This window comes from Mirounga angustirostris, unplaced genomic scaffold (assembly GCF_029215605.1).
Source record: "Mirounga angustirostris isolate CCGP_5_RB_7025 unplaced genomic scaffold, mMirAng1.0.hap1 SCAF_12, whole genome shotgun sequence".
In the NCBI taxonomy this organism is placed as follows: Eukaryota; Metazoa; Chordata; class Mammalia; order Carnivora; family Phocidae; genus Mirounga; species Mirounga angustirostris.
Genome location: NW_026991720.1, coordinates 21,755,153 through 21,772,470, shown reverse-complemented (window position 1 = coordinate 21,772,470; position 17,318 = coordinate 21,755,153). Strand labels below are relative to the sequence as shown.

General features: G+C 41.4%; 1 protein-coding gene across 10 annotated transcripts in view; it reads right to left on the bottom strand.

The window, feature by feature from the left end:
- TSGA13 (testis specific 13) overlaps positions 1–17,318 on the bottom strand; it is a 119,021-nt gene that overhangs the window by 12,427 nt on the left and 89,276 nt on the right. For 6 of the 10 annotated variants that reach the window (XM_064574941.1, XM_064574942.1, XM_064574939.1 and 3 more), the window contains 3 exons: positions 14,747–14,813; positions 1,842–1,937; positions 541–711 (listed from right to left, as the gene is read on the bottom strand). In XM_064574941.1, the coding sequence (XP_064431011.1) occupies positions 541–563 (23 nt within the window). In that variant the 5' untranslated portion in view covers positions 564–711; positions 1,842–1,937; positions 14,747–14,813. The remainder of the gene's footprint in view (positions 1–540; positions 712–1,841; positions 1,938–14,746; positions 14,814–17,318) is intronic. The other 4 variants (XM_064574946.1, XM_064574944.1, XM_064574947.1 and 1 more) reach the window with 1 other exon arrangement.

Below are 17,318 nucleotides of genomic sequence, written 5' to 3'. Positions count from 1 at the left end.
CATTGGGGGTAGACCAAAATAAGTTCATCCCCAGTTAACATCTTAAAGTTGGTACCCTTTTGATGTGTCCTATTACCTTAAGCTATCTCATAATAATATACTATAATCTTTATTATAGCACTTTTCAAAATGCTTCTTTATTATTTCAAAGAGAGCACAGGATCCCAGATACTCTTTTTTAAGGCCAATTTAAGGCATAGAGCTGTGGGAAAAATGTTCCTTCAGTCCAGCAGTGTCGACAAGGACAGTCTGGAGCTTTCCTTTTGATAATGCTACTCTAGTTGCTGCATGAAACACACACCAAGATCTGGGTTTTGGCCTGAGGACAGTCAGTCAATTAGAACATTTTTAATGAGAGTCTACTCTGAGACTAGACCTGTTCAAAGTGATATGAGCTCCCATCCAACTAACCAGGCCCGACCCTGCTTAGCTTCCGAGATCAGACGAGATCGGGCGCGTTCAGGGTGGTATGGCCATACTACAACATACGTTTGTATAAAATGGTATTCATAACTTAGTGGGGCAAACAAAACTACACACTTGGTATGTCCCTTTTGGCCCATTGCTGTTCACTGCTAAGTGGGCCAATCCAAGGTAAGTATTCACCCAGAGGCCAAATTCAATGCCTCCAAAGAGTCCACGTTCTGCAGGGGCTCAATTCAATCCAGTCCTTCCTTAGTGCACACCATGTGCCCAGCCCCGTTCTTGATCCTGTGTGGGAGAAAGAGAAGACTGGTAGGTGTTGTTGTGAATGCAGAATATGCACTAGACATGATGACCTTTGTCCTCAAGAACTTAGGTGGTAAATGGTGGGGTGGAAGGGGTGGGGGGAGAGGAAGTGACCATTACATTTGAAACAAGAATGGCAACTATATGCTAATATATTAGGTAAGTCATTTCATCTCTGGGGCCTTGTAAAAATGAAAAGAGTTAACCAAATGATTTAAAGATAATATTCTAATTCCTTTAGACAGTGGTAAGATTTCCCTACATTAAGACCTGAAATAAAATTGACTCACGGGTCAGTAATGGGAGAAAGTTGGAGAACAACGGTGCTTTCATTTATCTCCCCTTTCAATACAACCATGCTCCCATATGTTAGGCCTGTGAAGCTAGGGAAAGTGTGTGTATATGTGGATGTGGGGAGAGGGTGGCAAGGAATTGCTACATTTTTTTTTTTTATATATAGACAATTTAAAATGGAAGCTAAAAGTTGATGATGTACAAGCCACCATTTAGAGAAGAGAGGTCAGTGAGGCTTGGAGGGACATTTCCTAAAAGATGTGGAGCTTGAGCCATGACCCTATAAGATGGTGTGTGAAGTCACCTACCTAGAAGGTATTTGTTGTTGTTGTTCTAGGTAGTAAGACATAAAAGTGGATATAGGTAGGATGGGATCGAATTATGGGGGTCTTGGCAATTAAGTAGAACTTTGATAGACCTATCAGCCCAAGCTCCTATAAAGCCTGCGGGTTTGGAGGAAAGACTGTGTTAGTGTTGACAATGCCAATAAGTGATTGTTTAAGGTTTATATCTAGTTTGATTGTCTAGACATAAACCCTAAAGACAATTGTCTAGAGTTTATGACTAGACTGAGCTAAACTCTGAAAATTCCCTCAAGGGGAGTAGATTAATGAGCTTTTCAGCCTTTTCTCACCTTTAGTTTACTGGAATCGTGAGTCCAATTCATGTGTATATTGAAACTACAATAATTAGAAGCCATCAAACTGGGAGGTACAAATCTTGGGCTACCTTTTTGCCACCCAGGGTGGAAAAAACAAAATCACACAAACACAAAAACCACATCCGAAACAAAAAGAGAAAGATCTGGTGTACAATACCTTAAAGGACATCAGGAAACCCTATTTCATTGAGGAAAGGGAGATTCCTTGGCACCAAAACTTTCCATTTGGAAGTGTCTTATTATTTTCTTGATTCTGGAGAAGACACAGGAATTTGTGATGAACAGGCAATCTAGAATGCTGGGGTGTTCTATGTTGGAGTCAGCACAAAGATAAACAAGATCTGTTCCAATTTGTTTTTCTAACCTATGACTTCCCTATACACACCCTGACATTGTCACCATATTTTAATCAACCTCTACTTTAACCAATGTTTTCACCCTATTCCTCAATTCCTCAAATACAGTGCACTTTCTCTCTTATTCCCCATACTTAAAACCCTCTCCCCACCTCTTCAAACCATTTGAATCCTCTTCTTTCTTTATGTTACTACTGAGGTCTGTCCTCTTCAGAGAACACTTTCCAGATAATCCAATCCCAATTCTAGCCTGCAGGCGTGTGTGTGTGTGTGTGTGTACAATTCTATAGTAGCTTGTACATTCCTTCTGTGCAGATGCTGTTTGCTTCCTAGGCAGTAAACATCTTGAAAGTGATATTGCCAAGACCCCCATAATTCGATCCCATCCTACCTATATGCACTTTTATGTCTTACTACCTAGCCTTCGGCTCAGGTCATGATCCCAGGGTCCTGGGATTGAGCCTCGCATCGGGCTCCCTGCTCTGCAGGAAGCCTGCTTCTCCCTCTTCTACTCCCCCTGCTTGTGTTCCCTCTCTCACTGTGTCTCTCTCTGTCAAATAAATCAATAAAAATCTTTAAAAAAAATTAAAAAAAAGTGATATGTGAATTTTATATACATTTGTTCCCCCCACAGTGCTTTGTATATAAGGGATTCAAAAATCAGCGTTTATTTCAATATATTTATTGGCCATTTATGATATGTTAAGCACCAGCTTAGGGAATGGGAACCAAACACAGATCAGATATAGACCTTGACTTCAAGGACCTCACAGTTTAGCCAGGAAGAGAGACCAAAAAAAAAAAAAGAGTTCAATGTAACAGATTGCAATGCCTATATCAGAGATTTGTTCAGATGCTGTCGGATCAAAGAGGAAGAGCACTAAACCCTGGGACATTTGGAACTAACATCTAAACTGAGCCTAGAAAGGTGAGTGTGAGTTAAACATGTAAAGAGAAGAGAAAATGGGCATTTGAGAAACAGGCAGCAACACAAGCAAAACCATGAGAATAGAACAAAGCATGGCTTGTATAGGGGAACTGCAAATAGCTTATGCCTAGAACATAAGATTTAACAGAAAGGTAGCAGGAGATGAAATTGGGGAGGAAGCCAGGGTCCAAATCCTAGAGTGTAGTCCCTGATAGAAGCTTGTAGGTTATTCTATGAGTAATAAAGAGCTATTGAGGGATTTTAAGTCAGGAGATATGTTAAACGACATATATTTTAGAAATATGAAAATGGTGGCAGTGTGAACCATAGATTAGAAAGACAGGCCTTTGAGAAGGCTATGGTACTAAGGAAGGAGTGAAAAATTGTTAAGAGTCACAAATTTGTGCTACTCACCTCTTGTCTCCTAGCCCTGGATGACTTATCCAAAGATGGCCAACTAGATTCTCTCTACTAGGAATCTGAGAGTTTGATAAAGACATAGAGAGATGGGGGCACCTGAGTGGCTCAGTGGGTTAAGTGTCTGCCTTCAGCTCAGGTCATGATCCCAGAGTCCTGGGATCGAGCCCTGTATCAGGCTCCCTGCTCAGCGGGGAGCCTGCTTCTCCCTCTCACACTCCCCCTGCTTGGGCTCTGTCTCTCTCTCTGTGTCAAATAAATAAATAAAATTAAAAAAAAAAAAGACACAGAGAGATAAGGATGATTATAGCTGAGTTGTCTTATGCAGAGTCCCAGGCAGAAGGGCTAAGCTCCACCCACTGAGGTCCCCAGAACTGCAGCAGATCCAGTCCTCCCTGAAGCATAGGACTTCAATTCTGTGAGCTTTCCCAATAGCTTTTCAAATATCCTCCCCCATCCTTTTTCTTCTGAAATTAGTCAGAGTTCATTTCTGTTGTTTGCAACAAAAACAACCACCTAAACCGATGTAGGCTCTAAAGCCAGCTAGCAGCACTGAAGAGGGATAAATGAGGGACATCTGAAAGATGTTAGGATGATACAGTAATAGGACTTGACCACAGGCTGCTGGATATAGTCACATTTTTAGCTTGAATCCTTGAGTGAATGGAGGTGCAATTTACTAAATTAGAAAATGAGGGAGGTAGAGTGGGTTTGGGGGGGATAAATGATGAGTTTTGGTTTGGGTTGGTTGAATATGAGGTACAGGTAGGGATTTTGTCTAATAAATGGCTTAAAATATGGGTCTGGAGCTCAAGAGAGTGGTTTGGGATAAAGTAACCCATTTGGGAGACAGCCTCAAGTTCATGTGCTAATGGAAACCATGGGAGTAGATGCGATCAAGCAGGAGAAATGATGAGCTGAAAACACTAAGACACAGGACAGAGCCCTGGGCGACACAAACACCAAAGCAAGAGCATCCTGAGCAGATGTACAGAGAACACTGAAAAGGAGTGGCCAGAGGTTGGAGGAGAACCAGGAAAAGATAGCCATGGAAATCTTGGAAAGAGACAGTACCATGAAAAAGGGAGAACCTCTACCTTACACCAGCATCTAAACTGCAACTTTTGAAGGCACAGGAAAGGATTTTTAAAACTCACAAAAGTTGCCAAAACTTAATAAACAATCCAGTGCTGCTGATTCTAAGGCAGATAAATCTAGATGGAGAAAGCCTACTAAGCTGGAGTTCATGGCAGAGCCGGGATTTGCTGGAACAAGCAGAGACTGTCTGAGAGAAGACAATGTGAACATGTCACACATTCTCCACTGATGGTCTTCTTTTTCAGACATAGGGGCTATATCAACCAAAACTCAGGTCGATTGTCCCTTTTTACAGGACCTAAGAGTGGGTCCCTCATCCTTTCACCTCCACAACTTTTCACAGCCAGATGGAGGCCTCACAGACAGGGTAACAGCTGCGTAGTGAGGGTGGGGTGCCAGGGTGACACAGTGCATCCTGGAAGATGGGACCTTAGGAGCAAAGAGCAGCGAGTGAGGACACCAGGCAGGGAAAAGCTCTTTGCGGAACCACTGTCTTCCTGTCCTCCTATTTTGAATTGGTAATAAAATAGAAACATCTACCCCTTTGAAAGTATTGCTATGGTAGTATCCACCCTTCTTTCCTTATACAATGAAAAAGTAGTGGCCTGGGCACCTGGGTGGCTCAGTCGGTTAAGCAGCTGCCTTCAGCTCAGGTCATGATCTCGGGGTCCTGGGATGGAGCCCCACATTGGGCTTCCTGCTCAGCGGGGACCCTGCTTCTCCCTCTGCCCCCCCCCCACCGCTCGCACTCCCTCTCCCTCTCTCTCAAATAAATAATTTTTTTTTAAGAAAAAGTAATAGCAGATAGGGCTGAGCAAGGGTAGCTTATCCCATTCCTGTCTCTTCCTTTTATAAACAGCCTGCTAGCAACATGTGGTAAATAATCCGGGGAGGCTCTTCCTTTGTCAGGAGACGCCCACTGTTTATCAGTGACCAGGTGTGTCTTTCCAGTTCACGGGGATGTATTAGGAAGCCAAATTTATATTCAGATGCCAGCCATAGGTCTCCAAACTAGCCTCTAGCAAACCAACCAACCAATCAACCAACCAACCAACCAACCAACCAACCAGCAACAACAACAAAAAACCTCTGGTATTTTGAACTCATCTGATTCTTGCATGTTTTTATTAATTGCTTGTAGGAATTATTTATTAATTCAACGAACAATTTATTAATTGCCTGTAGGAATGTTTAGTAGCTCAAGTACTTCCACAGGGGCCTGGCTGCAGTGAAGGCTGCGACTGCCCCATTAGTGTTCCACATTGGTGCAGACACCAGGAGATGGGGGGCGTCTGGGAGGGGGCTGGGGGGGTCCAGAAACTTATCTCCTCACAAAAGCAAAAAGAAAAGCCTGCTAGAAACTAGAGACTGGGCAGGGCGTTTTGCCTGGCAACCCGTCTTCCATCCGTGGGCAGAGGGGGCCTGGGATTTATAAATTCATTCATCTCAGCTTTGACCAACACCAAATCTGAACAGAACTAGCATTATTCAGAGATGAATGAATGGAAAATGATTTTCAGAGCTAATGAATTTTATGAGGAGGAGAATGTAGCAGCAGTAATAGCCACTCTGGCTTAAATAGGGAGCTAAGAAAGACTGCCAGAAATGGAGATATATAAGGAAGAGCTGGGAATTGGGAATCTGGGCATTCAAGGCCATGAAATTTTGTAGATCTATTTGTAGATCAATCTATTGATCTATCTATTTATTTATTTGACAGAGAGAGAGAGCACAAGTAGGCAGTGTGGCAGGCAGAGGGAGAGGGAGAAGCAGGCTTCCCGCTGAGCAGGGAGCCCAATGCGGGGCTCGATCCCAGGACCCTGGGATCATGACCTGAGCCGAAGGCAGACGCTTAACGACTGAGCCACCCAGGCGACCCTGTGTGTAGATCTATTAAAAATATACTACCCAAAGCAATCTACAGATTTAATGCAATCCCTATCAAAATACCAACAGTATTTTTTACAGAACTAGAAAAAATAATCCTAAAATCTGTATGGAACCGCAAAAGGCCCTAAATGGCCAAAGCAATCTTGAAAAAGAAAAACAGCTGGAGGTATCCCAATTCCAGATTCCAAGTTATACTACAAAGCTGTAGTAATCTACACAGCGTGGTCCTGGCACAAAAATAGATCAGTGGAACAGGATAGAAAGCCCAGAAACAAACCCACGATTATATGGTCAATTAATCTTAGACAAAAGAGGCAAGAATTGTCTCTTCAACAAATGGTGCTGGGAAAACCGGACAGCTACATGCAAGAGAATGAAACGGGACCACTTTCTTACACCATACCCCAAAATAAACTCAAAATGGATTAAAGACCTAAATGTGAGACCTGAAAGCATAAAAATCCTAGAAGAAAGCCCAGGCAATAATTTCTCTGACATCGGCCACAGTAACTTCTTTCTATATATGTCTCCTGAGGCAAGGGCAAGGGAAGCAAAAATAAACTATTGGGAGTACATCAAAATATAAAGCCTCTGCACAGCAAAGGAAACAATCAACAAAACTAAAAGACTACCTAATGGGAGAAGATATTTGCAAATGACATATGGGATAAAGGGTTAGTATCCAAAATATATAAAGAACTGATACAACTCAACACCCCAAAACCAAATAATCCAGTTAAAAATGGGCAGAAGGCATTTCTCCAAAGAAGACATCCAGATAGCCAAAAGACCCATGAAAAGATGCTCAACATCACTCATCACCAGGAAAATGTAAATCAAAACTACAGTGAGATATCACCTCACACCTGTTGGAATGGCTAATATCAAAAACACAAGAAACAACAAGCAGTGGTGAGGATGTGAAAAAAAAAGGAACCCTCATGCACTGTTGGTGGGAATACAAACTGGTGCAGCTGCTGTGGAAAACAGTTTGGAGGTTCCTCAAAAAATTAAAAATAGAACTACCCTATGACTCAGTAATTGCACTACTGGATATTTACCCAAAGAACACAAAAACACTAATTCAAAAGGATATGTGCACCCCTATGTTTACTGCAGCATTATTTACAATAGCCGAATTATGGAAGCAGCCAAATGTCCATCAACTGATGAATGGATAAAGAAGAGGTGGTATACATATACAATGGAATATTATTCAGCCATTAAAAAAATGAAATCTCACCATTTGCAACAACATGGATGGAGCTAGAGAATGTAATGCTAAGCGAAGTAAGTCAGTCAGAGAAAGACAGATATCATATGATTGCGCTTATATGTGGAATTTAAGAAACAAAACAAATGAACAAAGGGGGAAAAAAAAGAAACAAACCAAGAAACAGATTCTTAACTATAGAGAAAAAACTGAGGGTTACCAGAGGGAAGGTCGGGGGGGGATGGGTAAAACAGGTGATGGGGATTAAAGGGTACACTTACCATGATGGGCTCTGAATAATGTATAGAATTGTTGAATCACTATATTGTATACCTGAAACTAATATAATGTTGTATGTTAACAATACTGGAATTTAAAAGCTTTTTAAAAATATGGGGATATCTACTCACAAGAGAGAGTAGAAGCTGTCTCTCTATTTTGAGTTGGTTTTTTTTTAAGATTTACTCATTTATTTATTTGAGAGAGAGAGTGAGCAAGAGAGAAGGAGCAGAGGGAGAGGCAGAAGCAGTCTCCCCGCCAAGCAGGGAGCCCAACGTGGGCTCCATCCCAGGACTCCAGGATCATGATCTGAGCCAAAGGCAGAGGAAGACGCTTAATCGACCGAGCCACCCAGGCGCCCTCTATGCAGAACTTTCTTTTCTTTCTTTTTTTTTTTTAAGATTTTATTTATTCATGTGACAGAGAGAGAGCACAAGCAAGGAGAGCAACAGGTAGAGGGAGAGGGAGAAGCAGGCTCCCCGCCAAGCAGGGAGCCCAACATGGGCTCCATCCCAGGACCCCAGGATCATGACCTGAGCTGAAGGCAGACACTTCACTGACTGAGCCACCCAGGCACCCCAAACTTACGTGGAACTTTCATTCAATTTAGCACTAGAGTGTCAGGGATATAAGGAGCACAGAAGAAACAACAAAGGGGAAAAAATTGAGAGCTTTAAATATACCAGATAGACAGTAAGAGATAGAAGGTGGTCTCAGGAAAAGTTCTGTGACTGGAGATGCATTTGAGTTCTGATAAAAGAAAGAGGTCCCTGGGACCCTGATTTCTCTCAGTAATTTAGGTATCAATAAATGGTATCTGTTGGGGATGCCTGGGTGGCTCAGTCCGTTAAGCAGCTGCCTTCGGCCCAGGTCATGATCCCAGGGTCCTGGGATCGAGCCCCACATTGGGCTCCTTGCTCAGCAGGGAGCCTGCTTCTCCCTCTCTCTCCCTCTGCTTGTGCTCTCTCTGTCAAATAAATAAAATCTTAAAAAAATAATAATAAATGGTATCTGTTGCCACAGACTCATATTTATTCATTTATTTGTTTATTGAGCAGATATTTATTGAACACCTGCTATGTGCCAGGGTCTATTCTAGTTTCTGAGGATATAGTAGTGAACAAAACAGACAAGAGTCCCTGTCCTCTGGGGGCTTACATTCTGTTGGGAGCTATATGTAATTGTGGTTTATACCTGCTCTGGGATGTCTAACAGGCATCCCAGACTTGATAGGTTCAAAATGAGTCTTGATTCTCCCTCCCCTTCAAAAACTCATTTCTGCCTCAGTCTTTCCTATCTCAGTAAATGGCATTGCCATTCATTCTGTTGTTTAGGCAAAAAACTTTTGAAGTTATCCTGATTTCCTCTCATTCCCTCAGTGACACACACAATCTACCCATCCTCAAATCCTGTATGATTCCATCTTCCACATATATTCCAAATCTGAATGCTTTTCAACCACCCTGATCCAAGCTCTGATCCTGTTCACTTTGGGCTGCCTAAACATAACTGAAGCTTTCTTGGAGATGAGTCTTCTTTGTGGAAGAGGGAATAAAAGAGAAGTAGTGTTCGGGAGTGAACAACACATCAGGCAGAGATTAGACTGCACATCAGCAGCTCTGATCAGCTCCATTTCCCTTAGGAAATCCTAGGCATTTTATAAGAAAGACTTCAGAATGGTCTTTCTCAGGCCCTTAGGAAGCATCCATGAGCTACAGCCTAAGTATTCCATTTCCCTGAGTTTGCAAGCTGGGCCTGCTTCACTTATGTCCTCGTGAACACTTTGTTAATCCCAGAGACAGTGAAAAAGACACACAGGAGAAGAGGAAAGAAAGAAGCAAATGTATTTCTGTAGATAGATCTTTTTTTTTTTTAAGATTTTATTTATTTATTTGAGAGAGAGAGAGCATGAGCAGGGGGAGGGGCAGAGGGAGAGGGACAAGCAGACTCCCCGCTGAGCAGGGAGCCCGATGTGATGTGGGGCTCAATCCCAGGACCCCAAGATCATGACCCAAGCTGAGGGCAAATGCTTAACCAACCGAAGGGCCCAGGTGCTCCTATAGATAGATCTTTTAAATATAAAAAAAAGATCACAGAAATTTCCACTTAAAAACTTCCTATTACACTTAAAATAAAATCCAAACTTCTTGCCAACAAGACTCTGTGATTCTCCCTGCCCCTCCCAAACTTCATCTCCTGCTAGTCTCTTCATCATGTCAACGACTCTCGCCATCTTGGACTTATTGCTATTCTTTGAACATGTTAAGTCTTTCCCTTTCAGGGCTTCTGTTAATTCCATTCTCTGGAACACTCTTCCTCGTGAACTTGCTATGACTTTCTTCCTCACTGCATTCATTTTTCTAGGCTAGTGTTCCCTTAGAGGAGAGACCTTGGTTAACCACACCAAATAGGTACTCACTCCCAGTCATATTCTATCTCTTCATTATTCTTCAAAGCCCTTATATTTATCTGAATGTATATACTTGTTCATTTATTATCCATCTCCTTCATGAGAATGTATGCTCCAATGTGGCAAGAATTTTGCATGCTTGGTTCACTACTGTATCCCTAGTGCCTGGAAGAGCAATACTTGGTACATAGTAGACACTTAGCAACTATTTGTTGACTGAAAAAGTGACTGACTCAACTGAAAAGTTCCACGTAGACTATGTGAGATTTTGGGGTTTAATTTATAAACATTGCTTGTGGTACTCGACAGCCATCCCAAACTTTCTTCCTTCTAATCTTGTTTTAAAGAAGAAATACTAGGGACGCCTGGGTGGCTCAGTCAGTTAAGCGTCTGCCTTTGGCTTGGGTCGTGATCCCGGGGTCCTTGATCAAGTCCCTTATCAGGCTCCCTGCTCAGTGGAGAGCCTGCTTCTCCCTCTCCTTCTGCCCTTCTCCCCCCCACCCCCCTCGCCCTGCTCATTTGCACTCTTGCTCTCTCTCAAATAAATAAATAAAATCTTAAAAAAGTAAAGAAAGAAGAAATACTAGGTGCAAGGAAATATCGGGGTGGAACCTGAATCAAGAGATTTATAAGGCGTCTCCACAGCCTCTCTGAGGGATTTCCTTACCTACCCATGCTCTGCTCTGTGTGCTCAGTTTGGCCTTGATATATCCATTAGTTATGACCCGATTGCATTATGAAGACCGTAGCAGTATCGAGATGACTAGGTAAGAGGAAGAGGCTCCTGCTTACAAGAATACAATAATACTGTCTCAAAGGCTGAACATTCACTCCAGGGAGCCTGCCTCTGCTATGTCTCCATTTAGGAGTCAAGCTGGACCAGAAATGATGGAAGGGTCCTGATCAGCAGGTAGGACCAACCTACTGGGTGTTTCAGATAAAGAGAGAACTAGGTCTTGAGAATGTTAGCTTTAGAAATGACAGAAGGCCACCCCGGACCTATCAGCAGATGAATGAAGAAAGGAGGAGGAGGACAGATCTGGAATGTCCAAGCTGGTCTTCTATAAAAGAAAAGAAGAATGTTCCTTTGATTTTATAGCTGGACCTAACTGCTTTTACATTTAGGGACTAGGCTAGGGAAGGGTTGGGAGGTGTTTTTGATGGTAGATCTGGGAAAATGACTAGGTCCCAGAGAGATTTAACGTGAGAGGAAAGGAATGGTATTTGGGAACAATTTGGAATTACACCCCAAGAGGGAGCCTAGATACAGGAAATTATTGAAAGTCGCCCTCTGATGGTGACAGCTAGAAAGTCCTTAATAAGAAGAATGGGGGCGGGGGTGGGGTGGGGAGAAGGGTACTTCACTTTGATGATTCCTGGAAATAAAAGCTTTGGGAAAGAATAGTTCAGGAATCCATTAGCAGATACAGAGGAATTTTGAGTTTTTAGGACCAATTTAAATATGAGCCAAGGTACTGACTTGGAGTTGAGGGAAACAATATAGCTAAATAGGTATTGGAAAGCTGATCAAATTAGTAGTTATTACATTATTACATGTAGTTTGGGTGTTCAAATTCCTAATTGGGGATATGAAAAAATAGCCTCTAAATCGTGACTAAAACAATGTCTGAGCTTTATATAATTGGATCTGCAAGGAGTTCAGTCTATTTCCCCAGTGCCTGCCCTCCTTAGCCTTTATAAATGTCCACACATCTTTGAGTCGTTTCTAATATGCTGGAGATTGGGATAAGGGGTAGTCCTCCCTTCTTCTCTCTTACTGCATAGGCTTAGGCAGCTACTCAACACATATAGACTTTAATGTTTGCCTGAAACTTCACCCTGGAGATGATCCATTTGACAAGTTGCTAGAGTTAGCCCAGAGATACCCTCAGGAAATCTAGATTCTGTGTTGGTCCATAAGCACTTTTGGAAATTCTCCTGAGAAGTTTCATAACGAGATTTATAAAAAGGAAAAAAAAAAACTATACACATGCACTATATCAGATTAAAACCTTAACCCAATCAAAACCTCAATTAATATAGGGGGAAATATCTACACACAGAAGGGAAATACATTATCCTGTCAAAAGCTGTCTGGTCAGTGATACTTCAACTCACACAATTAAAACATCTAGGGGTCCCTGACTGACTTAGTCTGTGGAGCATGCGACTCTTGATCTGAGGTTGTGAGCTCTAGCCCCACATTAGGTGTAGAGATTACTAATAAACTTAAAAAAAGATAAACATCTAATGACACTACTTTTTTTAATATTTGGAAAACCTCGTATACCTTTTTATGACCTAATTTAGTGAGTCTAACATGTTCCTTAGGAAAAAATACAGTATCTAATTTCCCAGAAGGGCTTAATAGATTAGATACTAACGAAGAAAATATTAGTAAATCTGATGACATAATAAAAGACACTATCCAAACTGAAGCATATAAAGAAAAATGGCTGAGAAAAATGAATAAAGCCTCAGTGACCTGTAGGACAATATCAAATAATCTAACCACGTGTAATTGGAGGCCCTGGTAAGGAGAGGGAGGGTATCTGAAGAGATAATGGCCAGAAAGTTTCCAAATTTGGAGAAAAATAATAATCTGTGGATTCAAGAGACTACAAATACAAAGCAAGATAAATAAAAACAAAGTAAAACTGAGGCATATTATGCTCAAATTTCTGGAGACCAGGGATGCCTGGCTGGCTTAGTTTGTAGAGCAAGCAATTTTTGATCTTGGGGTTGTGAGTTTGAGCCCCACCACTGGGTGTAGAGATTACCTAAAATCTTAAAAAAAAAAAAGGGATTCGCCAGTGGCACCTGGGTGGCTAAGTTGGTTAAGTGTCTGCCTTTGGCTCGGGTCATGATCTCAGGGTCCTGGGATCCAGCCCACATCAGGGGCTCCATCTTCTCCCTCTTCCTCTGCCTGCCGCTCCCCCTGTTTGTACTCTCTCTCAAATAAAAAAAAATCTTTTAAAATAAAATTAAAAATAAAATTTAAAAAAGGGATGTCTGGGTGACTCAGTTGGTTAAGTGTCTGCCTTCAGCTCAGGTTATAATCCCAGGGTCCTAGGATTGAGTCCCACATCGAGCTCCTTGCTCAGCGGGAGCCTGCTTCTCCCTCTGCCTGCCACTCCCCCTGCTTGTGCTCTCACTCTCTGACAAATAAATAAATAAAATCTTTTTTAAAAAAATCTTTAAAAAAGGTTAAAAATTATCTGAAAACCAGTGATAAAGGAAATGGGGCAAAATGTACACAATTGTTTAATCTAGGTTAAGGGCAGATACTATTCTTGCAAATTTTCTCTAAGTTTTAAATTCTATTAAATTGAATAGTTACCAAGAAAACAAGATGGAACCAAAATACTGGTCAATAGTAGGGAAAATAATAGGGGAAGTTCTGACGTGAACAGTCTTCCAAATGCTGTTTGGGAGGATAACATATTTCTTCACTTTGTAAGAACTGCATGTTGAAATTTTAAGAATTACTAAAAGAATATACAGATATATCCCACAATATTCTTGTTTGTTAATATTGTAAATGCTTCCTTGCTTTTAAATGCCAATTTTATAAAAGTATCTCTCTCAATACAAATGTCTTCCATTGTTTATCTAAGAAAAATTCATATTCATGTCCACAAAACTCAATATTACTTTGAAAATATGTATTTTAAAAATATGCAAGTAATAATTTGATTTGCATTCCAAATACAGTTAGCAGAATGTTGAAATCATACGTAGTCATTTTATAAAGCACAAGTATTGACAAAGGAACATGCATTTCAGATGTCACTGGTGTTGAGAGACCAAATTATTGCATCAAATCAACTGTTTAGCAATTATCTCGGTTCTGATCAGAAAGCATTTGCAAAGCATTTTTCTTCCTAACACGATGATTTTTCTTCCTAAATGATAGGTAGGCATTTTAGTCATGTTTTAAGAACTTGATCAGGATATTTTTGTTGACATAAAACCCATTATAATATTTTCATTTAAAATTATAAAAAATACACTCCTGCTTAACATTTTTTTTTTTAAAGATTTTATTTATTTTTTTGACAGAGACACAGAGAGAGAGAGGGAACATAAGCAGGGGGAGTGGGAGAGGGAGAAGCAGGCTTCACGCTGAGCGGGGAGCCCGATGCGGGGCTCGATCCCAGGACCCCGGGATCATGACCTGAGCCGAAGGCAGACTGAGCCACCCGGGCGCCCCCCTGCTTAACATTTTAAGATAGAACATCTGGTGTGCAAGAAAGGATTATTGACTCAAGTAGGATGTACCAAAGAAGAAACTGAAAATTTTTAAGTAAATAGGAGGAAATAAAGAAAAATTGATGCAATATAATTCAAGAAAGGGAAAAGAATAAAAGCAGAGGCAAAAACATGGTAAATTGAAAACATGAAGTTAAATATTAGAAATAAGCCCAAATAAATTAATATTCAATAATAAATATAAATGGATTAAGCTCACCTATGGGAGAGAGATTCTCAGGTTGGATTTTAAAAATCCAGCATGTACACCGTTTACTTAGACACTTCTGAAATACAAAAATACAGAATGGCTGAAAACAAAGGACTGTAGCGCATGGAGAGAGTGTCTTGCTCACACTCTTTTTCCTATTTTTAAATCTCCTCTACTTCTACCTACTTTGCCTTCTGTACCATCATATCTCTATATTACAGGTAATGTCTAAGAGGTTCCCCTGCAAAATAGATCCACTAACAGAAGCTTAGTGATACCCAGGTGAATTTAGGTAGGTGTTGGGTTATCTTGGCTAGGATTAAAAAAAAAAAAATACTAGAAGGTTTCATCTGACAGGCTGGCAAAATACCTTCGCCATCTTGCTGCAAGTGTGTCTATTTTGCTGGGACTGGATCCTACCAACTTCATTTTTCAGATCCCCTTGCTAGCTTGCTTCTGGTTAGGTTCTGCCAGCTGGTGCCACATTTAGGAATTGGAAAGTAGAGGAGGGAAGAAGTTTCCAGTTTCCAATTTGAGCCTGCATACCCTTCAGCTCCAGCCTCCAGCTTTTTCAAGAATTCCCAGCAATAGCCTCACTATGCTCTGTCAGGATATAAGTAACAGCCAAGCCCACCATACTCTTTTATCCATTTGGCCATATTCCCTTTAAGTGGGCTGGGCAGTCTGTGCGCTAGCAGTGAAGTATCCTCTTCTCTAGGTTCTGGTAATATCCCATCTTCCATTTTGTTCTTCTAGCTCTAGCAAGGATAACTTCCTCCTAGAGATATTAATCTCTGAATTACCTCAGCCTCTCTTTGTTTTTGCTTGTTCCGTGTTCCAACAACTGTGTAACCATTTACCTCTATTAAATACCCTTCATTTGAAATATCAAGCATGGTTTCCACTTTTCTGACTGGACCCAGACTGATACAAGAATTTTGATCCTTTCACCATCCAAAAGAATAGTATGCTTGTCCAGGAAGTATCCTAAAAGCCTTATTAAAATTCATGTATGCCAGGGGGTGCCTGGGTGGCTCAGTCGGTTAAGTGTCTGCCTTCGCCTTAGGTCATGATCCTGAGCCTGCCATGGGGCTCCCTGCTCGGAGAGCCTGCTTCTCCCTCTGCCTCCCCCACCCTCCGCTCCTACACTCTCTCACTAGCTCTCTCACTATTGCTCTATCTCAAAACAAAACAAAACAAAACAAAGCAAAACAAAAACAAACCTTAAAATTCATGTATGCCAGGAAGTGGGAAATATGAGGACTTTTACATCAATGTATCTTGTAAGGGGTCCAGTTTTGGGGTATGTGAGGATGTCTCCTTCCAAGTAAAGGACCAATCTGCCTTAAACCTAAGAAAAAGGCACAGTACTTGGAGGCAACAAATGACACATTTGGGTGTGTTGTGTCGACAAATTCAACAGGTGACTCTTGGAAAACTGTCGAATTTGAGTGGAGCCCAAAGCAAGAAGTTCAGTTTGCAGTTCAGACTGCAAACAAGAAGTTCTGTCACTTGGCTTTTATGATTCAGTGATCCAATGATGCTAAAAGGTCAGGATGATGAAAGGAGCTTGTGTGGAGCCTTGGTAATGGGATCACATTAGTGACTCCCAGGGAAAAAAGCCATGTCCTTGTGGACATGTCCAAGTCACTATTCTTCTTATGAACCCACGTTATAATTTGTTTGGGATATATATCCGAAATTAAAAATGCTGGATCATATCATATGCATATGTTTGTCTAATGTAATTTGTCAAAGAAATACTAGATTGCTCTCCCTAATTGCTTATTCAGTCTGTTTTCCCACCAGTAGTCCTGGAGGTTCCTGCAGTCTTGTATCTTGTTGCAGACACTATTCTTGTTATGCCCAGAAGCTTATGGATCCCCTTTTCTGCCTCTGTGGGCTCATCTCCCAGTTTCTGTGTGATTTGCTTCTAGCCAGTCCTAAAACCTCCTTTAGAGGATTGCCCTTGGGCTGTTGGAACCACTTAGACCAGAGAACAGAAGTGCTTGGGGTTTATGTCACCCCCGGGCATCCTGTAGGCAATGGGTGGCTGCAGTAGTAAGTATTAAAGCCCAGGGGTGCCTGGGTGGCTCAGTCAGTTAAGCACCTGCCATCAGTTCAGGTCACCATTCCAGGGTCCAGGGATTGAGTCTGTGCCAGGCTTCCTGCTCAGCAGTGAGTGCTTCTCCCTCCCCCTCTGCCTCTCCCCATGACCCGTGCTCTCCCTCTCTCTCTCTTTCATATGAATAAATTCTTTAAAAAAAAATAAAGTAGGCTAGTCTAGGCTATGATGTTTGGTAGGTTATGTGTATTAAGTGCATTTTTGACTTATCAATATTTTCAACTTATAATGGGTTTAACTCCATCATAAGTCAAGGAAGATCTGTCCATCCTTGTTTGGTTTCTTCCATTTTTCTGTCCTCTCTTCCCCTTTACCAGTTTATCTTGGGATGACTTCCTTAATAAGTCACTTGCAAATGAATCCACATCTCAAGATCTACTTCTGCAGAACATGATCTAAGACACATCCTCCCATGCACACTTAGTATCATTCAACTTTCTAATTTTTTTCTAATAG